At 50.0% G+C, this 23,892-nt stretch overlaps 1 protein-coding gene across 3 annotated transcripts in view; it reads right to left on the bottom strand.

Moving 5' to 3' along the window:
• ZC3H13 (zinc finger CCCH-type containing 13) overlaps positions 1 to 23,892 on the bottom strand; it is a 95,305-nt gene that overhangs the window by 70,353 nt on the left and 1,060 nt on the right. For 2 of the 3 annotated variants that reach the window (XM_040425443.1, XM_040425442.1), the window contains exons 2-3: positions 8,236 to 8,345; positions 7,029 to 7,140 (exon numbers count right to left, since the gene is read on the bottom strand). In XM_040425443.1, the coding sequence (XP_040281377.1) occupies positions 7,029 to 7,140; positions 8,236 to 8,327 (204 nt within the window). In that variant the 5' untranslated portion in view covers positions 8,328 to 8,345. Of the gene's footprint in view, positions 1 to 7,028; positions 7,141 to 8,235; positions 8,346 to 9,607; positions 9,742 to 23,892 lie in introns of all 3 variants that reach the window. The other variant, XM_040425441.1, reaches the window with a different exon arrangement.

Consider the following 23,892-nt stretch of genomic DNA (forward strand, 5'->3'; position numbering starts at 1 on the left):
AACGAGATTTTTGTATAACTTACCAGTAAAATCTCTTTCTCGCTCTTTCCTTGGGGGACACAGAAGACCTTGGGTATAGCTCATCTCCCTAGGAGGCGTGACACTAAGTGAAGACTGTTAAGCCCCTCCTCCACAGCTATACCCCCAGCCTGGAGAGAGAGACTGCCAGTTGCGTGTCCAAGTAGTGAGAAAAGGCAAAGTCCAAAAAATTGGAACCAACAAGCCAACTACCCTAAGGGTAAAACAAACTCGGAAACAGTCAGAGAAGAACAAAGAATGGGTGGGTGCTGTGTCCCCCAAGGAAAGAGCGAGAAAGAGATTTTACTGGTAAGTTATACAAAAATCTCGTTTTCTCGCCCAATTTCCTTGGGGGACACAGAAGACCTTGGGACGTTCAAAAGCAGTCCAAACGGGGAGGGACCACAGCACCAAGGCGAAGCACCCGAAGGCATCAAAAAAACCCGCCGCCTGCAGACCAGGCGGCCCAAGGCAGCATACGCCGAAGCCCGCGTATGCACCCTGTAGAACTCGGTAAGGTGTGCAAGGAAGACCAGTGACCGCCTTGCACAAATGGATGGCCGAAGCCTAAAGCCTCCGGCCCAGGAAAAAACAGACGGCCCTGGCCAAATGAATGGTGACACCAAAAGCAGGACCCTGCCCTTGGTGCGGCAACCACAACAAGAGCCACTCTGAGAAAGCGGAAGAAAGCCACCCTGGAGGCCGTCAACCCTTTGCTCGGACCTCCTGGAAACATAAGAGACCGAACTCGACAAGAGTCGGAGATCTCCAAGTAAAAACTGCAAGGCCCAAACAACGTCCAAATCGGTGAAGTGTCCGTTCCCGGGGGGGGGGGGGAAGGGGAGGACGACTGCCTCAATGAAATGAAGGACAAATACCACCTTCAGAAGGAAGGAAGAGACGGAATGGAGAACAATCCTGTCCTGGGGGAAGACAGAAGGCTCGGAACAAGAAGGGCCGCCACTCAGGCACCCGTCAGAGACACGATGGCTACAGAAAACCCAACCGTACAGGACAGAAGGAGTAGAGAGAACTTCTGTAACGGCTCCAAGGAAAAATTGGAGCGCCAAGAGCCCAGTATGTAGTTCCCAGGACGGTACCGGAGGGCAGTACAAAGGAACCCAAGAGCCGCTCCATGGAAGAAGTTCCTGACAGGCCCAGAGGGACGGGGAACGCTGAAAGAGGAAGGACAGGAATGACACTTGATACTTCAAGCAACAGAGTCCCAGCCCCAGGTCCAGGCCGGACTGGAGAAAGACAGAACCATGGAGAAAGGCAGAGTGGGGGAACGCCCAGCTTCCCACAGAACCCCAGGTAAAGCCCTAAGTCCTACCACAGATCCTGGACGAAAACTCGGCTAGAAGCGAACACTAGCGAGCCCACTAGAGTCGCCTGGGCAAGCGGGTGAAAACCCAATGATCAGGCGCGGACCAGTAACACGGGTAGAACAGTCGGTAGAACTGGTCCCGTCGGCCCCCGAGCAAGGTTGTCCCGTATCCCCCCAGAGTGGGGAAGCAGAAGGACAAACGGACAGGAACCGAAGGGTCTGCCCAGCAACCGCCAGGACAAGACAGGCTAAAGCCGAAGCCAATGTAGCCACCACAGGAAGACAGACTACAGTTCCGGTGTGGGAGATCAAAAGACAATCCTGACCAAATGGTAGTCCTCCCAAGTTACCGAGAAGGTGAATCCAAAGCCGAAACATTGCCTAGAATGGAAAAAAACGCAATCTGCACCCAGCGGGAGGACAGAAAGCGGTAGACCCGGTAACTAGGCACACAGCTAGTACAGCCAGTGTGGACAAGGGAGACTGAAAAGGAACACCATAACCATCCAAATGAACAAACATGCTCACCCCAGAGGGAAGGGCAGTGAAGGAACAGCCTCTGAAGCGTGGCCGGAACAGACGCCACATCGGAATGATCTGTACCGAGTGGGAGTCAAACAGAGCCGGCGAGAAAAGGCAGGCGAGACAGAGGCCGGTATAACACCCTCCAACAAAAAAAGGGGGGGTGGGCAACAGAGAGGCCATAGGACAGCTCAAAAGCAGAACACCGCTACACAGAGACGCCCGGTTCACCGCCACGCAGAAGGCGAATACCCTGAAGAACCCAAGGTGGAGGTCCCCCGGACCTGTATAAGCGAGCACCCAAGAGAAGTTGGGTGACCTCCCCAAGAAGAGCGCCCGAACCTGGTAGCAGATCAGACTGAAGCACCGAGGGCGCCAATCCGGAAAGAATCATACCACACTGCACCAGAATGATCTCCTTAGAGAATAGTGCAAGGCTTGCGGCAATCATCGTATCCCAAGAGAAAAAGAATGTCGCAGGAGGAAGGAGGCTACGTACGAGTAGCCCCGTAAGCAGTGAGAAGGCCAACCCACCTACAGGACGAGAAGGCATACACGGCCCAAACAACGCACAAGAACGTCCGCTCACTGCAAAAATATAACACCGCGAAGAGGGCCAGCCACAGAGTGCCACAGTATCTACGGGAGTGCAAACTGAAAGGAGTTATGCACAAGACTAATATGGAATGCGATGGAACGCAAACTGACCGCCCCGAAAGGGAGGAAATGTACCTGGCAAACTGCAGTGGGCAAGAATGCAAAGGCCTGCCCCAAAAAGGGGGAGATGCCCAAGGCCGGACCTACGTCAGAGAAGTAGGGCATACCATACTTCGCCCAGAAAGGCGCCATGCACATGGCCACACAGTATCCAGCGGAAACGCAGGAGGTCCACCTAGGGAAAAGGGGGACATGCATAGGGCTATCCTAGCATTAAGTGAGTGTGCGACAATTCACCCAACACCGAAATTTCGTGAGAGTGTAACTACTCCGCCAATGAAGGGGAACATGTGCAAGTCCAGTACAGCACATACAAGGACAGCCTTGAATCTTGTGAGCGTGCAAAATTCCACCCATGGAATGAGGGGTGGTCACGCCAAGGCCAGCACCGTATCCAAGGGGAGCGCAAGCGTTCCGCCCATGTTAGAGGCCATGCTCAAGGCCAGCAACGTATCTGGTGAGCGTAGTATGCCGCCCAGAAAAGGAAGGGGGGGGGGGAATCATGCACAAGGCCAGCATCGCATTCAGGGAGAATGCGAGCAGTCGGTGAGAATGTGTATATGCCACCAGAAGGAGGCATGCCCATGGCCGGCAGCGAATCCAGTGAGAGTGCGTACACCGCCCACGGAAGGGGGGTCATGATGTGGCCGACGGTGGATCCAGAGAGAGTGCATGTATAGGGGTCATGCACATGGCCAACAATGTACAGGCGAGAGAACAACCACCGACCGAGGGAGTGTATGTATGCCGCCACCCGGGAAGGAGGCATGCCCAAGGCCGGTAGTGAATCCAATGAGAGTACATCATATCGCCTATGGAAGGTGGTCATGCACATGGCTGGCAGTGAATCCAGTGAGAGTGCCGAATGCCGTCCACAGAAGGGAGTCATGCCTATGGCAGGCAGCGAATCCAGAGAGAGTGCAGCGTTCCGCCTAAGGAAGGGGGTCGTGCACATGGCCAGCACCGTATCCGGTGAAAATGCAGTATTCCGCCTAAAAAAGGGGGGTCACGCACATGATCGGCAACGAATCCAGTGAGAGTGTAGCGTTCCGCCTATGGAAGGGGGGCACGCACATGGCCGGCAGCTAATCCAGTGAGAGTGCAGAGTTCCGCCTAAGGAAGGGGGTCGTGCACATGGCCAGCACCGTATCCGGTGAAAGTGCAGTATTCCGCCTAAAAAAGGGGGTCATGCACATGATCGGCAACGAATCCAGTGAGAGTGTAGCGTTCCGCCTATGGAAGGGGGGCACGCACATGGCCAGCAGCGAATCCAGTAAGAGTGCCGTGTTCCACCTATGTAAGGGGGTCGTGCACATGGCCAGCATTGTATCCGGAGAAACTGCAGTAGGCCGCCAAAGAAAGGGGGATCATGCACAAGGCCAACCCGCAGTTAGGGAGAGTGCAGTATCCCGCCCAGGAGGGGGGTCCTGCACATGGCAGGCACCATAACTGGAGAGGGTGACGAATGTTGCCTACAGAAAAAAGCATGCACCTTGACCAGCGCCGTAGCGCGGAGAGGGCAAAAAAAACCCCAGAAGGGGAAAAAAGAACCTGGCAGCGCCGCAGCCGGGGAGCGCGACACCATGCCGCCTATGGAAGGGGGGCATGTATACAGGCAGCACTCTGAGATGAGGCTGCAGCGTCCTGCGCAGCCCACAAGTCATATATATAATAAATTATTTTTTTTTTTTTTTTTTTTAAACACACAGCCTCACTGAGGCAGATGCCACCTACAGGGCAGAGATCCACCCATACAGGCCTATCCTCTGTGGGCGGGGGAACCTCCAGGCGGGAAAAATTCGCGCCTGGAGAAGTTCCAGCCCCCTCCAACAGAGGCCTGAATTTTTGCGGCCTAGTAGGCCGTGAAGCTGGGGCCTAAATTTTTAGCGGCGCCCGGCGAACCGGGGCCGCACAGTATTTAAAGTAGCGTCCGGGCCTACGGAGCGGCACATACCGGCCGCGGGTGCCCACCCCGCGGGCCGGAAGAGCCGGGGCCTAAATTTTTAGCGGCGCCCGGCTGACCGGGGCCGCAAGTACCTAAAGTACCAGCCGGGCCTACGGAGCGGCACATACCGGCCGCGGGTGCCCACCCCGCGAGCCGGGGACCCGGATAGAGCGGGATCGTCTTGAAGTGGAACACAAGACTTCGGCGCCCGGCCGACCGGAAGGTTCCGACGGTCAGCCGGGGCTGTTGAAGCGCTCCTTTGCAGGCCGCGGTGCCCACCCAGGTGTCCGGAAGTCAGGACCCTGCACCCGGCAGCCATTTTACCCCTGGAGCGGGCCCTTGGCCTAGAACAGCGCTCCATATGATTTCACCCCTGCCGGCAGCTACAACCACCTTTCCCCTGGACCGGTGAGAGCAGGGAGGGTCAGTGGCAGCAAGGCGCGGGCCCTCTGGCCCTGAAGTAGTGGCCGGTAAGAGGGAGGGGGACCCTGAGACCGGGTCTGTGAGGGTGGGACGCCTGCATGACCCCTCCGTCAGGGGCAGCTAGGTGCGGACCTCCGCAGCTCCCTAGGCATTCCTCTTGTAGGAACAAGGGTGCCAATGTCCTGGAGGCCAGGAGAGAGGGAGCAGATGTCGACCTGCGGCAGCCCAGGGCCAGCCTAGGTCTAGCAGGGACAGAAGGGTCCATAGGCCCAGGTAAGGGTCAGGCACGCAGGAGACCGAGGGGGGAGGGGGGGGACGTAGGGCTGGAGAAGCCAATCTCTCACCATAGCCGTCTTCACCCTCGGTCCGTTCCAGCAGGGTCGCCCCTTCAGCTACTGGCACCGTAGTGGCAGGACGCCGGGGGAGGGACTTGGCGTGCGGGCGACCCTTGCGCTGGCGGGATGCAGGGGAGCTGGGCTGCCCTGGTCCACCTTGCCTTCTGTGGGGGAGGCAGCAGTGCGGGTGACCGGCACTGGCGCAGCTCAACCCCGGGAGAACAGAGAGGTCTAGTGCGTCTCTGTTATCCCTGATGATCTGGAACAAAAAGAAAATAAAAAAGTAAAAATCTAAAATTGAAACAAGGAGAAAGCAGCCCTGCAGAGCAGGGAGTGTCTTGCCTCCTTGGACACTAAGCAAAAACTGGCAGTCTCTCTCTCCAGGCTGGGGGTATAGCTGTGGAGGAGGGGCTTAACAGTCTTCACTTAGTGTCACGCCTCCTAGGGAGATGAGCTATACCCAAGGTCTTCTGTGTCCCCCAAGGAAATTGGGCGAGAAATGAGACTTTGTAAGAAAAAAAAAATAAAAAAAAAAAATCATAATTTTCCGCTAACTTGTGACAAAAAATAAAAAGTTCTATGAACTCACTATGCCCATCAGCGAATACCTTAGGGTGTGTACTTTCAGAAATGGGGTCATTTGTGGGGTGTTTGTACTGGCTGGGCATTGTAGAACCTCAGGAAACATGACAGGTGCTCAGAAAGTCAGAGCTGCTTCAAAAAGCGGAAATTCACATTTTTGTACCATAGTTTGTAAACGCTATAACTTTTACCCAAACCATTTTTTTTTTACCCAAACATTTTTTTTTAATCAAAAACATGTAGAACTATAAATTTAGAGCAAAATTTCTATATGGATGTCGTTTTTTTTGCAAAATTTTACAACTGAAAGTGAAAAATGTCATTTTTTTGCAAAAAAATCGTTAAATTTCGATTAATAACAAAAAAAGTAAAAATGTCAGCAGCAATGAAATACCACCAAATGAAAGCTCTATTAGTGAGAAGAAAAGGAGGTAAAATTCATTTGGGTGGTAAGTTGCATGACCGAGCAATAAACGGTGAAAGTAGTGTAGGTCAGAAGTGTAAAAAGTGGCCTGGTCTTTCAGGGTGTTTAAGCACTGGGGGCTGAAGTGGTTAAAGGGTTTATCCAAGACTATAAAAAGCTCCCCAAATGCCCGGGCTCCTCACAATAAATATACTTAACTGGCTCCCTGCGCTGCTCCTGGTCCCCACACCTTCACTGCAGCAACATCCGGTGTTGGTGGAGCAGGGGGGGGGGGAATATGGTAGACAGCACAAGGACAAGCCTCCCTAGCGTCACTCGCGATGCTAGGGAGGCTGTGCTTGCAGCTCAGCCCAATTCACTTCTACGGGAATGAGCTGCTCCTAGGCCACGTGATCCATGAACTTGTAGTCATTAGCCTAGGGAAAGCTGAGAGAAGGCAGCAGCGCTACTGTAAGCACCAGTGCCTTCTCAAACAGGTGATTGGTAGGGGTCCCGGGGTGTCGGACCCCCACCGATCAGATACTGATGACTTATCCAGAGGATAGGCCATTAGTATTTTAGTCTTGGAAAATACCTTTAAGCAACCAGGTACCTAGCACCAACCCCAAGGGATTGTGCATTAAACTGCATTTTTGACTCTAGAAATTTCTGTTCCATATCTCGAATGCACATATCACTATCCAAAATAAAGGAGCAAAAAATAAATAAAAATAATAATTTAGAGTCTTTTCATACCCTGGAAGGAGAAGTTTGTTCTTCAGCTGTACGTTTCGGTGGCTCTGAATCTACCTCCTGGCGCTTATTTTTCATTCTATCACGCAAGTCTATAGTGGGTCGTTCTGGTGACCTGAGATCAGAAAGATTTTATTAAATCTCCATTAATAATAAAAATATATTTTCAATGGAAAAATCACATTTGCCTTAATACAAAGGTAAAACAAATATATATATAATAAACTACCATGGTGCCTTATAATCTGTTTCCTCCACCCTAAATCCCTTAAGATAGAGGCAGGGGTGCACAACCTTTTCAAGCATGGGACCACATTGTCACAATGAACCAATTCCAATATCATAAATGACTAGTTACAATTCCAGGACTCCCATCTAATGGGAGAATACATGTGAGCAGCCGCAAGACATAGACATACATGTCAGTTACCAGATGGTTGGGTGCCACACAGAATGGTATTGAGGGCTGCATGCGGCCCCCAGGCCACAGGTTGAGCAGCCCTGATGGAAGGGAATAGAAAATATGTCAAATATCTGGTCTTGATTAAAAGGTTTCCCTGCCCCCCCCCAGTAACATACCGCTCGCCTCATCATCACAGAGATCAGCCGAGATCACCCACCAGCAAAAATCAAACTTGGGTACACAGGGGTGGGCAACCTGCGGCACTCCAGCTGTTGTGAAACTACAACTCGCAGAATGCCTACTTGCTCTGCTCAGAACTCTAATAGAAATAAATGGAGCATGCTGGGAATTGCAGTTTCACAACAGCTGAGATAGGGGATAAATAGATCGTTGGGGGTCCTATTGCTGGAACCCCCATCAATCACGAGAACGGGGGCCCCACACCCCCTCCGAAATGAACGGAGCGGTCATTCATGCTAGTGCATGGCCGCTCTATTCATTTCTATGGTAATTTTGGAGATTACCCAGTGCTGTACTAGGCTATCTCCAGGACACCCATAAAAGTGAATAGAGAGGGGGCCACTCACATGCCTGAACGGCCACGCCATTCCTTTCAGGGGGCTGAAGAAGGTACGGGTCCCCAGCGCTAGGGTCCCCACCGATCTGATAGTTATCTCCCTATCTTGTCAATAGGGGATACCGTAATGTACCCGGAATACTCCTTTAAACGCAACAGAACAGTGCAAGCGACAACCTTAACCAAAACTACAAAAATAAGGCGACAGTACTGTATGAGCGGCTACTTACCGTCTATAAGTACTGCTATAACCTTTCCCCCTTGGAGATGGGCCATGAATATATCTACAAGTATTACCATACACACAGTTACCAGTTTTCATCCAGTTACGACACTGAGTCTGGAATAAGAAAAATCACTCAATTATTTTAGGTTTCTGTGCAGTGAAGCTGACATTATTCATCGGTAGTAAAGCAATTACTGCGAAGCCATAATTCGGAGCACTAGACAGTAAAACACATCTTTCATATAGTATTTGTTATTAAACGAGGCAGAACTTGCGCACGGCTCCATCCACCCAGACCTTTCACGTGGCTATGTGAATGCAGCTACATGCACACGACCGTATCTTTTGCGGTCCGCAATCCGCGGATTCACTAAATATGGACATGTTCTGTATGAATACAGACAGAACATGGATGACATCCGTGTGCTATACGTAAATTTTTTTTTTTTTTTCCTGACCCATAGAAATGAATAGGTCCGTGTGCGATCTGCAAAAAAATCCAAATCGGATCCAAAGTACGGTCATGTGCACGAGGCTGAAGCGTTCGTTTTAGCACTGCAGATTTAGCCATCAAAAGGCGCTCTCATGTCGGTCTATGTGAACTAATTATCTAGTCGCTGCAGGGGAAAAAGCAAGGACATGGCGTCCATCCCAAAGAATGGGCAACCACGTAATACATAGCTGAGCAGAGGCTACCACGTCTTCAGTGGCTCTCCAAGCGGACTAATAGAAAGGCAGTGGAGGCCCAAATGTCTTCATAGAGCATGCAGACGACAGCCCCTTTTAAAAAGTGTATCTCGCCATTACAACCGCTCCCTGAGAGCTGTCAGCGCAGAGGCTAGTATTACCTGCTATAGGCTTCATTTACATGGCGGCAGAATAGTGTACATTTTATACCAAAGGCGGAATGGGAGGCGGAGAAAAGCAGGGAGGTTGACCATTCATAACTGGGAATCCTACTTCTCTATCACTGGCCTAATCTATAAACTAAGGGAAATACATACTCAAGAAAAGGTCTCAATTCCCTGGAAGGTCTAAGGTGGCACAAGGTGAAGCTTCACGCTTAGGGTGCGTTCACACTGCCGAACGTTTGGCATATGTGCCAGGAGAGCTCCTAGTATATGTCAAACACATCCATGGCCTCGGTAGACCTTTTTTTTAGTATAGAATACAGTAGTAGAGTTTGCAAGCAAAAGTTTTAAACGTATACCACACAGTACAATTTGACATGGGAGCCTACGGGAGATGTATACCACTGCATTTAAGCACTCCCACAGTATACGCAGTGTGAACGCACTCTAACCCAGCCTTGTTCTTTGGCCATTAAACTTTTTGTAATATTTGGGGTATGAAAAAAAAAACGTGTCTGCTCTTACCTCTGCACTATTTCCTGTGCTAGGTCCAAGTCTTTCAAAAACACTTGGTCTACGTGATGTGCTATCCGATATGGTCTTGGTATTCTCTACTGTGACCTTCCGTCGGATTTTTGACATCTTGTTTTTTTTCTTTCCTATTAAAAGGTAAAGATTTTTTTCTTTAATACTGTGCATCACAGTGACATGTCAGAAGCTTTGATTGGGTGGGGGGCGGGGGGTCCACTTGCTGAGACCCCCCCATTGAACACTTAAATGAAGGGGCTGAAGCACACAGCTCCGTTTTCCTCGGAGAGCAGAGATCAGAGCATCCAGGCTCATATTAAGGCTGGGTTCACACAGGGGTTGCGGGTGCGTTGCGGGAAAAGATGCGGGTGCGTTGCGGGAAAACGCGCAATATTTCCACGCTAGTGCAAACCATTTTAATGCGTTTTGCACGCGCGTGAGAAAAATCGACATGTTTGGTGGCCCAGACCTGAACCCGGACTTCTTCACAGAAGTTCGGGTTTGGGATTGGTGTTGTGTAGATTTTATTATTTTCCCTTATAACGTGGTTATAAGGGAAAATAATAGCATTCTTAATACAGAATGCTAAGTAAATTAGGGCTGGAGGGGTTAAAAAATAAAAATAAAATAATAATAATAATAATAATCTCACATCATCCACTTGTTCACGCAGCCCCGCTCGTCGTCTTTCTTCTTCTTTGAGGACCTGGGAGGAAAAGGACCTTTGGTGAAGTCACTGCGCTCATCACATGGTCCATCACCATGGTGATGGACCATGTGATGAGCGCAGTGACTTCACCAAAGGTCCTTTTCCTCCCAGGTCCTCAAAGAAGAAGAAAGACGACAAGCGGGGCTGCACGAATAAGTGGATGAGGCGAGTTTAATTTTTTTTTTTTAACCTTTCCATCCCTAATTTACTTAACATTTCTCTTATAACCATGTAATAATGGAAAATAATAAAGATTGGGTCCCCATCCCGATCGACACCTAGCAACCATGCGTGAAAATCGCACCGCCTCCGCACTTGCTTGCAGATGCTTGCGATTTTCACGCAGACCTATTCACTTCTATGGGGCCTGCGATGCGTGAAAAACGCACAATATAGAGCTTTCTGCGATTTTCACCCAACGCACAAGTGATGCGTAAAAATCACCGCTCATGTGCACAGCCCTATTGAAGTGAATGGGTCCGGATTCAGTGCGGGTGCAATGCGTTCACCCCACGCATTGCACCCGTACGGAAAACCCATGTAAAAGGGGCCTGAGTCCATACAATGCTAATCCACTGCCCCGAGGACAGGCAAGCAAAGTCCATCGCAGCTGAAGGGGCACAGCCCTCAGCCGGATCACCAACGATCAAAGCTTCTGACATGTCACTATGGCAAATCAGAGCTTTTATGACATAACACACTTAAGGTTCCGGTAACATCTGCTGACAACTGTTTTAGTAACTACTCGTATTCCCCATGTAATAATTCAATTTGCATTGAAGGTCTAGCTTGGCGTTTCCAGTTGGGAGAGTGTCCCTGCACAGTCTGACTGGCAGCATAGTATTAGACTGCACAAGGACACAACCCCAACTGGTACCATTTATCTGAACCTTCAATGCAAGATGTCAGTAATTCATTCATAACTTCTAGCAGGAATAATAAAGGAATGGCACAACACACAGTGATGACAATAGATGCTCCAGAATTGTTATGACATGGGGGATGCAAGTAGATACTACAAGAGACATCAGGAGCGGTGACGAGAGGTGACAGGTCCTCTTTAGAGTGGACACTGCATCACTCATCTTGAACGGATCTTGAGTTCAACCCTGGATCACAGTCCAGAGGAAACATTGCTCCACAGCTTCTCAAGCTTCTGAGCTGAAATCTGCCAAGATGGCAGCACTCGCATGACTGATTCCTCCACTACGGCGCAGGCGCTTAACAGTAACTAGAGGAGCCTGGAGCATACACAGATAGAGGCAGCAGCATCCCTGTATCAGCACATGCCATCATGCATCCTACGGACATGGAGGATTGCAGGTTGCTGTGTTGGCATCCCCAACTCCTTTAACCTGTCAGTCACATTAACATCGGAAAAGCCCTCCTGAAAATATCATTTATTTTATTATAGATTTTTAATTTATGTCTGATATAAATATAGTTGGTGCACAACATAGGAAACTGAAGTGCATTTTTAACCCCTAATTTTAGCTCCTCAGGAGAGGCCATCAATATCAGATCAGCCGGGATACGACTCACAGCACACCCGCTGATCAGCTGGTTGAAGAGAACGCAGTGCTCGTATGAGAGCTGTCTTCTCTTCACCGTTTCCCTGCTTGCTGTCGACATCGCAACAGCAAGCAGGTGTGATTACAGCTCCTTCGTCCCCATCATCTTCAATGTGAAGGAGTTACACTCCGCCTGCTCCTTCCCATTGAAGTGAGTGGGGATGGAGGAGCTGCAGTTACACCTGGTCGCCACTGACATCGCAGCAGATATATGCAGAAATTATGGTCTTGTTTTAAAGATTAGATTTCCCATATGTGTTTTACAGAGCCCAAGATATGAAGGCTTAAACTGGTACTCTAGTTATAACAAGTTATTCCCTATCCACAGGATAGGGAACAACTATCAGATAGGTGGAGGTCCTACTGCCGGGAATTATGAGAATGAAGCCCCGAACCCAACGGACCCCCCCCCCCCCCCCCACCCGCACTAAAATAAACAGAGTGGGTGTCAAAAATGTGCATTCATTTCTATGAGAGGACTGGAGACAGCAGAGCGCTGTACTCTGCTATCTTCACTGTTCCCATAGAAATGAATGCAGCGGAGTTGCACTTTCTTTTTCCAACCATCTGCTCTGTCCATTTCAGGAGGGCTCCACAGTTCTCCTGATCGGTGGGGGTCCCAGTGGATGTGGATAGGGGATAACTTGTTATAACAAGAATACCCCTTAAAGCAGCGCCCCACTCCCCCTCAGCCTGCTGCCCGAGCTTTTCCCTGGCTGAACTGTTGGGTCCTCTTCCCAAAGCCCAAGCAGAGCTTGGGCAAAACTGTTAAAGGGTTAAAGAGCTTACCAGGACTGAACTATGGACAACCTATTCTTAGAGCTGGTCTTGAATACTGCAGTAGCCAGTCCCAGCCACTACATAGTAGACGAGGCTTCGTAGTTCTAGTGCCAGTATTCAACGCTACGGCAAAACAGCTGATCATCGGGGTTGCTGGAGTCAGACCTCTACCAATTTGATACGGATAACGTATAGGTCAGCAATCATTCAGTCCCAGAGAATCTCTTTAACTTTATCATACCCTTCTTTTTTTTTGTATGGAAAATGAAGTATGCTGATCTGTTCTAGCCATCAAAGAGCAATATAGAGGATGGGGGGTGGAGCTCAATATACAGTTTGTACGAGCACTGTTCTCTTGTCGGAAGCCAGAGAATAAGGTTCCCCCAGGAACTTTCTGTGAACCTCCCACACAGGCAGGCTGTTTTAGGCCCCTTGCAGACGAGCGTGTCCGAATTAAATCCGGATGTGTTGCATCTGCGTTCATGGAAAATGGTGTGAGCGCGTACGAAATTTCAGTCAGTTTTGACTCAGATCGCGTTGCTCAGTTTCGCACGCGCGGGAGAAAAAACTGATTGTGGTACCCAGACCCGAACCCGGACTTCTTTACTGAAGTTCGGGTTTGGGTTAGGTGTTCTGTAGATTTTATTATTTTTCCTTATAACACGGTTTTTAATACAGAATGCTTACTAAGTGTGGCATGAAGGGTTAAAAAAATTAAATAAAATTAACTCACCTCATCCACTTGTTCGCGCAGCCGGCATCTTATTCTTTCAGGACCTGCCAAAGGACCTTTGATGACGTAATCGCGCTCACCACATGGTGAGCGTGTTGACGTCAGCGCAGGTCCTGCTGAATGAAGATAGAAGGATCTTCTATGTTCATTCAGCAGGACCCGCGCTGACGTCACCACATGGTGAGCGCGACTACGTCAAAGGTCCTTTTGCAGGTGCTCAAAGAAGAAGAAAGACAAAGATACCGCCTGCGCGAATAAGTGGATGAGGAGAGTTATGTTTTTTATTTTTTAACCCCTAAAGCCACATTTTAGTAAGCATTCTGCAGGGCTCCAGACTAAAAAAAATCTCAAGGAGCCATTGGCTCCTAACCTGAAAAATTTAGGAGCCAAATTAAATTTTTAGTCGCCAAATTTAAAATACATATAATATAGCTGGGATGCTAAGGGGCAAGGGGTTTTCTAAGCTACAGCCCACGCAGTTTCCCATCTATCTCTAGAACAGGGCCCCCAAAATTAAGAAGAGAGCACCACGCATGTGCGGCAGGCGCTCTCGCCTATTTCCAGAACTCCCATAGAAGTGAATGGACAGTGAACTACGCAAGCATGATCAACTCTCCATTCACCTCTATAGAAGTTTCGGCACTCTCATAAAAGTCAATACATGGTGCGCCCTCGTTCACTTTGGGGGCCGTACCTTTCCTATGCCACCAAAGTCAGAGATGGGCCAACCCCTTTAAAAGGGTATTCTGGTAATCTGATAATCCACAGGGTAGTTTTATATTTCTGACCACTGGGACTGCCCCATACCCGGAAATGAATGGAGAGACTGGTGGAGCGTGCGCCTTGGCGCTACATTTATTCTCTATGCGACCGCCAGAAATAGCCAAGCACTGTCCTCAGCTATCCCCAGCAATCCAATAGAGAATGAATGGGGTGGCAGGTGCATACACTACCTGCTGCTGCATTTATTTCAGGGAGCTCCATAGGGCAGGGATGGCCAACATGGGGCCCTCCAGCTGTTGCAAAACTACAACTCCCAGCATGCCTGGACAGTCTACAGCTATCAGCCTACAGCAGGGCATGGTGGGAATTGTAGTTTTACAACAGCTGGAGAGCCGCAGGCTGGCCTTCCTTGCCATAGGGTATGGGGCCACTTTTTCATTATTACAGGGGTTCCCAGACACCTAGCAGTCTATACATGAAGATATCTTCACCAGTCCTTCAATGACCTGGGGCATAACTATGGTGAAAGGAACAGCACAAGTGAAGGGGGGGGGGGGATGTCAGTGTCAGGCGGTCTGGCAGGAGCCCCTCTACTAGGCACATTAACCCCATGGCTTCTCTATAATAATAAAAAACAATAAAAAACCTATTGGTTTGTAAAAAAAACTCTGGTTGCGTTTTTGCGCCTTCGGTCCACCCCTCCACTCGATATATACCTCTTTCTCTATAATAAAGGTATAGTTAGTAACAGCACATCTGTACAGACATGGAGCTGGGCGTGACATACTTCGGAGTGGAGGCTCTCCACACAAGGCCAGGGCAATGTGACTCACTCCCTGAGCTTTCCTCCCCGCCTGCTTGTCCAGGACTCTTCCTCCACAAGTCACACTGAGGCAGAGGACTGGCCACTGCAGCAGCCTCAGAGCCTGCTCACACAGATATAATAGAATTAAAGACCCTTCCCCCAGCATGCCATGAAAGTGCCAGGTAATTGCCTTCATATACCCTTCAATGACCCCTGCCATGGTGACTGGTCAGACATGTGCTGCCACTACAGGCCTGCTGCCCACCCCCTGCACAGGGCACTGCCCAGGAGAACACTACCTGCACCTGCCACTGGCTGCCATTCAGCATGGGATCAAGCACTGTGCTCCGTCCAAACCCGCCCACTGAAGGCACTGAGAGCCCAGGAACTGTGACTCCCTCACCTTCACACAGGCGCCCTGATAGTGACCGGATACTGCAGCCTATTTGTGCTGTCCATCCAAACGCCCGCCATCCCAAGCCCCACCCACCCATCGGCGACAGCCTATCACAATGCAGGAGTGCCAGATTAGCCAATCAGTGAGCAGAATCCAAAGTCTTTCACCTGCATGTGACCGGACACCTGATTGGAGGATCAGGTTTGTTGCTATTCTGGCCAGGCTGGCGATGGAGATTCGATGTGTGACGCGTAATGTTTGATGAAAGGGCAGCGGAAGGTCTAGTCGCCATTTGGCAATTCTAAGTCGCGTTGGCGACCATTTTGGTTGCCATCTGGGGCCCTGTTCTGTATTCAGGATGCTATTATTTTCCCTTATAACCATGTTATAATGGAAAATACAGTAAATTGACTTGAAACAATTTACTAACATCATCTCCTAGCAACCATGCGTGAAAATCACATTGCGTCCGCAGTTGCTTGCGATTTTCACGCATGCCCATTCATTTCTATGGGGCCTGGTTGCGTGAAAAACGAAGAATATAGAACATGCTGCGATTTTCACGCAAAGCACAAGTGATGAGTGAAAATGGGTCCGGATTCAGTGCGGGTTCAATGCGTTCGCCTCTCGCATTGCACCCGCGCGGAATTCTCGCCCGTGTGAAAGGGGCCTTAGGATAGCCTGTACCTGCTGCTCCATAGACAGAATACAAGCTGCGTTATAAGACAACCTGCATTGTGTTCACAGATCTTTAGAGCACTGGCAGGGGCACACAGTACACACCTCTATATACAGGGGTCACCCAAGGAATCATAGTTCGTGAAAAAAAAAAGAAGTCACAGAACTATTGATTCTTGTATTTAAAAAGGAATCTGCATGTTAAATCATATTGCGCATTTTTGCTGCTTGTAGTTTCAAAACCTGCTCCACAGAAAAAAAGTGACCTGTCCATTGCTGACATGAAATCTGCCTCCTCAATTCCCAATGAAATAGGGAGGAAGAAAAAAATCCACGTCAAATCCGAATTAAAAAAAACACATCAGGAAAAAAACCATTAGAAAATACTCAGTTTGAACATACCCTAAGGTCTGTTTCACACTTTAGAATCTCAATACCCTAAGGTCTGTTTCACACTTTAGAATCTCAATACCCTAAGGTCTGTTTCACACTTTAGAATCTCAATACCCTAAGGTCTGTTTCACACTTTAGGATGTCAATACCCTAAGGTCTGTTTCACACTTTAGGATCTCAATACCCTAAGGTCTGTTTCACACTTTAGGATCTCAATACCCTAAGGTCTGTTTCAGAGGATCTCAGTACCAGAAAAACGTTTCCGTTTTGTCCTCAGGCTATCTGAATGTAAAGAAGTCCGTTCAGGATGCATCAGGATGTCTTCCGTTCTGGCAGCATTACGTTTTGTGACCGGACCCAAAATCGCTGCAAGCTGTGGTTTTCTGTCCGCTCATAAAAACTGAAAAAAACGGATCCAGCACCGAAAACAATGTAAGGGCTCATGCACACGAACGTTTTTTGTGTTCCATCTACGGGCCGTATTTTTATTCCGTATACGGAACCATTCATTTCAAAGGGTCCGCATCCGTTGCCCCGCAAAAAATTTATGAGGCATGTCCTATTCTTGTCCGTTTTGCAAACAAGAATAGGCATTTCTATAATGGGCCTCCTGTTCTGTTCCACAAATTGTGGAGGGGACATGGGCGGCATTCGTTTTTTGCGGATCCGCAATTTGTGGATCCGCAAAAAACAGCACGGTCGTGTGTATGAACCCTAAGTCAAAGGTGATGAATCCAGTTTTTTGAATCCTAAAAAAAAAAAAAAACAGGATCCTTCACCCATTCAGTGTATTTAGTGACGGATCCAGTTTGTTACGTTTTGATTTCACACAACCGCATCCTAACGGAACGGATGCATCCAGATCCGTTTAATCCTGGTATAGAGGTCCTCTGCCGGAACTCAAAACCGGAATTAACAAGGCAAGTGTGAAAGTAGCCTAAGGGCTCATGCACACGGCCGTAAGTGTTTTGCGGTCGGCAAATCGCTGATCTGCAACCCACGAATCCTAGCCAAGTGCATGCCACCATTTATTTTTTAACTTCTGTAAAAATGTCCTATCCAAGGACATGTTCTACATTTGCTGCGGAGCCACAGAGCGGACACGTGGATCTTTTGCGGCCCCACTGAAATGAAGGAGTCCACATCCTAGCCACAAAAAATGCGGATCGGATGCAGACAAAAAAAGAGCCCTAAAGCTGAGCAGGAGGGTGAAACTGCCTGAATTGTAAACCGAGCAGCAGCTTCACCTTCCTTATATAACCGTGTCCAGTGCATGGGCGGACAGCCCTGGACATCGGAGCATGGCTGGAACAGGATATCCAGTCCTTTATACGCTGCAGCACATTATCACCCTTAGAAATGAGTAAAGCTCTATTCACACTGACATCACAGTTGCCCATCTGACTTAGGGCTCATGCATCCAGCGGGTCCACAATACACGGGCACCGTCCGTGTGCACCCCACATCACGGATGCAGACCCATTCACTTGAATGGGTCCTCAATCTGGGAGATGGTGCGGTGCAGTGCGAAACGGAGGCACGGATCGGGTTTTCTGTCTGTGCCTCCGCACCGCAAAAAAGTAGTGCACGCGCTACTTTTTTGCGGTGCGAACCGCCGGATGCAGATCGCGGACCCGATTCAACTGAATGGGTGCGCGATCCACATGCAGCGGCCCCACGGTCAGTGCCCAGCCAGCACACGGTCATGTGCATGAGCCCTTATAAGGCCGCTTAGTGTTTGATCAGTGATTTTTAGCAGGGATAGGCCTCATGCACTCGACCGTTGTTTTGTTCCGCATCTGAGCCGCAGTTTTTGCGGCTTGGATGCGGACCAATTCACTTCAATGGGGCCGCAAATGATGTGGACAGCACTTTGTGTGCTGTCCGCATCCGTTGCTCCGTTCTGTGGTCCGCAAAAAAAATATATATATATATAACCTGTCCTATTCTTGTCCGTTTTGCAAATTGCTGATGCCCTTGCACTTTTTTTTCCCAAAGACCACACCCACACGTTCGTCCGCTGTTGGCCGCGTTGATTTTGGCGCCTTATATTATATCGAGCCGACTCAGTTATACTAGGGGGAGACTCGCAGTTTTGCTGGGGGTGGTTCTCTTCTCCCTGGCCGCGAGCGCATCCAATCAGAGCGCACCGCTCTTAGCCAGGGAGGAGCTCATGGCATCAGTGGGGGCCGTCCTATAAGGTAAGACCATAATTAGACTAGGGCTAAACTGATAAAAGGTCCTCTTTAAAATGCAGCGATTCCCTCCACAGTATGGAGAGGAATGATCACCAATGCCATCACTTGTCCCCATACAGAATCCTTGTTCGCCGGCAGCACAGACTGCTTACGCACAATCTGCTGCCAGCAAATAATGATTTGTGTGTCTGCACAAACTATCCAATTACCCGATGGTAATTGGCGGCACCTTTACACTGCCAGATAATCACTGACGAGCTTTCCTATGAACGCTCGTTAGCGATTATTATTATTATTAGTATAGGACCCTTTATTCTCATGTCAGTGATTTCGAGCCAAAATCAGAAGTCAGGACTACACAGACATCAGGTATAAGGGGAAGATCTGCACCTGTTCTGAGTTTAGAGCCGCACCTGGTTTTGGCTCACAATAAGGCCTCTTTCAGACGGGCGTTGCGGGAAAATGTGCGGGTGCGTTGCGGGAACACCCGCGATTTTTCCGCGCGAGTGCAAAACACTGTAATGCGTTTTGCACTCGCGTGAGAAAAATCACGCATGTTTGGTACCCAAACCCGAACTTCTTCACAGAAGTTCGGGCTTAGGATTGGTGTTCTGTAGATTGTATTATTTTCCCTTATAACATGGTTATAGGGGAAAATAATAGCATTCTGAATACAGAATGCAAAGTAAAATAGCGCTGGAGGGGTTAAAAAAAAAAAAAATGTTAACTCACCTTAGTCCACTTGATAGCGCAGCCGGCATCTCCTTCTGTATTCTTTCTTTAGGACCTGGATAAAGGACCTTTGATGACGTCACTCCGGTTATCACATGATCCATCACCATGGTAAAAGATCATGTGACGTACCATGTGATGACCGGAGTGACGTCATCAAAGGTCCTGTAACTGTACTTAATGCTCACCACAGGTCCTATTCAACAAAGGAGACAGAAGGAGATGCCGGGCTACGCGCTCAAGTGGACTAAGGCGAGTTAAATTATTATTTTTTTTTATTTTAACCCCTCCAGCGCTGTTTTACTATGCATTCTGTATTCAGAATGCTATTATTTTCCCTTATAACAATGTTATAAGGGGAAATAATAATGATCGGGTCTCCATCCCGATCATCTCCTAGCAACCGTACGTGAAAATTGCACCGCATCCGCAATTGCTTGCGGATGCTTGCGATTTTCACGCAACCCCATTCACTTCTATGGGGCCTGCGTTGCGTGAAAAATATAGAGCATAGAGCATGCTGCGATTTTCACGCAACACTTAAAATCACCGCTCATGTGAACAGCCCCATAGAAATGAATGGGTCGGTATTCAGTGCGGGTGCAATGCGTTCAACTCACGCATCGCATCCAAGCGGAATACTTGCCCGTGTGAAAGGGGCCTAAGGGTGCATTCACATGGCCGTATAAATGGATCCGCATCCGTTCCACACCATGTGCTGTCCGCATCCGTCGTTCCGTTGCCCCGCAAAAAATATGGAGCATGTCCTATTCTTGTCCACGGTTGCGGACAAGAATAGGAATTCTCTATATAGCGCCGGCCATGTGCGGTCCGCAGAGTGCGGAAAGCACACGGCCGGTATCTGTGTTTTGCGGTCCGCAAAACACTTACGGTTGTGGGAATGCACCCTAAGGCTGCGTTCACACGGGCGAGATTTCCGCGCGGGTGCAATGCGGGAGGTGAACGCATTGCACCCGCACTGAATCTGGACCCATTCATTTCTATGGGGCTGTTCAGATGAGCGATGATTTTCACGCATCACTTATGCGTTGCGTGAAAATCGCAGCATGCTCTATATTCTGCGTTTTTCACGCAACGCAGGCCCCATAGAAGTGAATGGGGTTGCGTGAAAATCGCAAGCATCCGCAAGCAAGTGCGGATGCGGTGCGATTTTCACGCACGGTTGCTAGGTGACTGTCTATACACTATATTATTTTCCCTTATAACATGGTTATAAGGGAAAATAATAGCATTCTGAATACAGAATGCTTAGTAGGTGATCAATTGAGGGTTAAAAAATAAAAAAAATTAACTCACCTTGTCCTCTTGTTCGCGTAGTTCTCCCGGTCTTTAGTTCTTTAAAAAGATGAACTATGGGCTAAAGGACCTTTGGTGACGTCAGATCACATGCTCCAATCACAGGGTCCATCACCGCGGTGATGGACCATGTGATTGGAGCATGTGATCTGACGTCACCAAAGGTCCTTTAGCCCATAGTTCATCTTTTGAGAAGTAAAGAAGAGACCGGGACTTACGCGAACAAACGGAGAAGGTGAGTTAATTTTTTTAATTTTTTTTAACCCTCAACAGATCACTTACTATGCATTCTGTTTTCAGAATGCTATTATTTTCCCTTATAACCATGTTATAAGGGAAAATAATAACATCTACACAACACCGAACCCAAACCTGAACTTCTGTGAAGATGTTCGGGTCTGGATACCACAGTCGGTTTTTTATCACGCGCGTGCAAAACACATTGCACCCGCGCGATAAAAACTGAACATCGAAACGCAATCGCAGTCAAAACTGACTACAATTGCATTCCTACTCGCGCGGGTTTGCCGCAACACACCGGGACGCATCCGGAACTAATCCGGACACGCTCGTGTGAACGCAGCCTAACTGATGGAAATCACTGACCGAACACTGACGTGTGGATAAAGCCTAATGGCACAGCACATCACGCTATTCAAATCTCCAAAAAGTAGGCAAAACCTGATGGACAAGAAGCTAACACAGCGACTTCAGATCCCAGCAATGCAAAGTATGCTACATAACAGGATGCTACTACCACCCACATCACACCAGTCATTATACCATCCTGTGCGGCACCAGAGCCTGTCAAATGCCAACAAAACTGCGCTAAACCAAGCCGCTCATACCATTTCCAATTACTTCTATGGTAATGGCACTGCCATCTCATGTCACTATAGTGACCAAGCTGGGCCTTGTAGTCCCACCACCAGAAGCCACTTCATGCTCTCTCATAAACATGATGTAAACAGCTAACAGGCCTCGAGTCCAATGACTAGTGAACCTCCCCCACATACAGCAATGTGTGGAAACTGGTAGAGCAGAGAGGGAGGACCACAAGTCCCAGCACATGTCCAGGATGTGGAAGGGAAGTAAGGAGGCACAACAAGTCGCTGCACGTGACAGGGCTGTGGAGGCACAGTGAGGGGGGACTACAAGTCTCAGCACAGGACCAGTGTGTGGAGAGCAGAAGGCACTACAAGTCCCAGCACACGACCAGTGTTTGGAGGAGCAGTGAGGAGGCACTACATGTCCAAGCACATGACCAGGGTGTGGAGGAAAACTATGCAAGCACTTAAAGACCCAGCACATGACAGGGTATAGTGGCACAGTAAACGGGAACGACAAGTCGCAGCACATGTCGTGAAAAAGAGGAGCAGTAGACGGGAACTACAAGTCCCAGCATAAGTGTGGGCGTAGAGAAGCAATACAGGGGAACTACAAGTCACCGCACACGCCCAGGTGTAGAGGAGCTGTAGAGGGGAACTACAAGTCGCAGCACACGGCCGGGTGTAGAGGGGAACTACAAGTCGCAGCACACGGCCGGGTGTAGAGGGGAACTACAAGTCGCAGCACACGGCCGGGTGTAGAGGGGAACTACAAGTCGCAGCACACGGCCGGGTGTAGAGGGGAACTACAAGTCGCAGCACACGGCCGGGTGTAGAGGGGAACTACAAGTCGCAGCACACGGCCGGGTGTAGAGGGGAACTACAAGTCGCAGCACACGGCCGGGTGTAGAGGGGAACTACAAGTCGCAGCACACGGCCGGGTGTAGAGGGGAACTACAAGTCGCAGCACACGGCCGGGTGTAGAGGGGAACTACAAGTCGCAGCACACGGCCGGGTGTAGAGGGGAACTACAAGTCGCAGCACACGGCCGGGTGTAGAGGGGAACTACAAGTCGCAGCACACGGCCGGGTGTAGAGGGGAACTACAAGTCGCAGCACACGGCCGGGTGTAGAGGGGAACTACAAGTCGCAGCACACGGCCGGGTGTAGAGGGGAACTACAAGTCGCAGCACACGGCCGGGTGTAGAGGGGAACTACAAGTCGCAGCACACGGCCGGGTGTAGAGGGGAACTACAAGTCGCAGCACACGGCCGGGTGTAGAGGGGAACTACAAGTCGCAGCACACGGCCGGGTGTAGAGGGGAACTACAAGTCGCAGCACACGGCCGGGTGTAGAGGGGAACTACAAGTCGCAGCACACGGCCGGGTGTAGAGGGGAACTACAAGTCGCAGCACACGGCCGGGTGTAGAGGGGAACTACAAGTCGCAGCACACGGCCGGGTGTAGAGGGGAACTACAAGTCGCAGCACACGGCCGGGTGTAGAGGGGAACTACAAGTCGCAGCACACGGCCGGGTGTAGAGGGGAACTACAAGTCGCAGCACACGGCCGGGTGTAGAGGGGAACTACAAGTCGCAGCACACGGCCGGGTGTAGAGGGGAACTACAAGTCGCAGCACACGGCCGGGTGTAGAGGGGAACTACAAGTCGCAGCACACGGCCGGGTGTAGAGGGGAACTACAAGTCGCAGCACACGGCCGGGTGTAGAGGGGAACTACAAGTCGCAGCACACGGCCGGGTGTAGAGGGGAACTACAAGTCGCAGCACACGGCCGGGTGTAGAGGGGAACTACAAGTCGCAGCACACGGCCGGGTGTAGAGGGGAACTACAAGTCGCAGCACACGGCCGGGTGTAGAGGGGAACTACAAGTCGCAGCACACGGCCGGGTGTAGAGGGGAACTACAAGTCGCAGCACACGGCCGGGTGTAGAGGGGAACTACAAGTCGCAGCACACGGCCGGGTGTAGAGGGGAACTACAAGTCGCAGCACACGGCCGGGTGTAGAGGGGAACTACAAGTCGCAGCACACGGCCGGGTGTAGAGGGGAACTACAAGGCGCAGCACACGGCCGGGTGTAGAGGGGAACTACAAGGCGCAGCACACGGCCGGGTGTAGGGGGAACTACAAGTCACAGCATAGATGTGGGTGTAGAGAAGCAATACAGGGGGAACTACAAGTCGCAGCACACGGCCGGGTGTAGAGGGGAACTACAAGTCGCAGCACACGGCCGGGTGTAGAGGGGAACTACAAGTCGCAGCACACGGCCGGGTGTAGAGGGGAACTACAAGTCGCAGCACACGGCCGGGTGTAGAGGGGAACTACAAGTCGCAGCACACGGCCGGGTGTAGAGGGGAACTACAAGTCGCAGCACACGGCCGGGTGTAGAGGGGAACTACAAGGCGC

Source organism: Bufo bufo, chromosome 3 (genome assembly GCF_905171765.1).
Source record: "Bufo bufo chromosome 3, aBufBuf1.1, whole genome shotgun sequence".
Taxonomy (NCBI): Eukaryota; Metazoa; Chordata; class Amphibia; order Anura; family Bufonidae; genus Bufo; species Bufo bufo.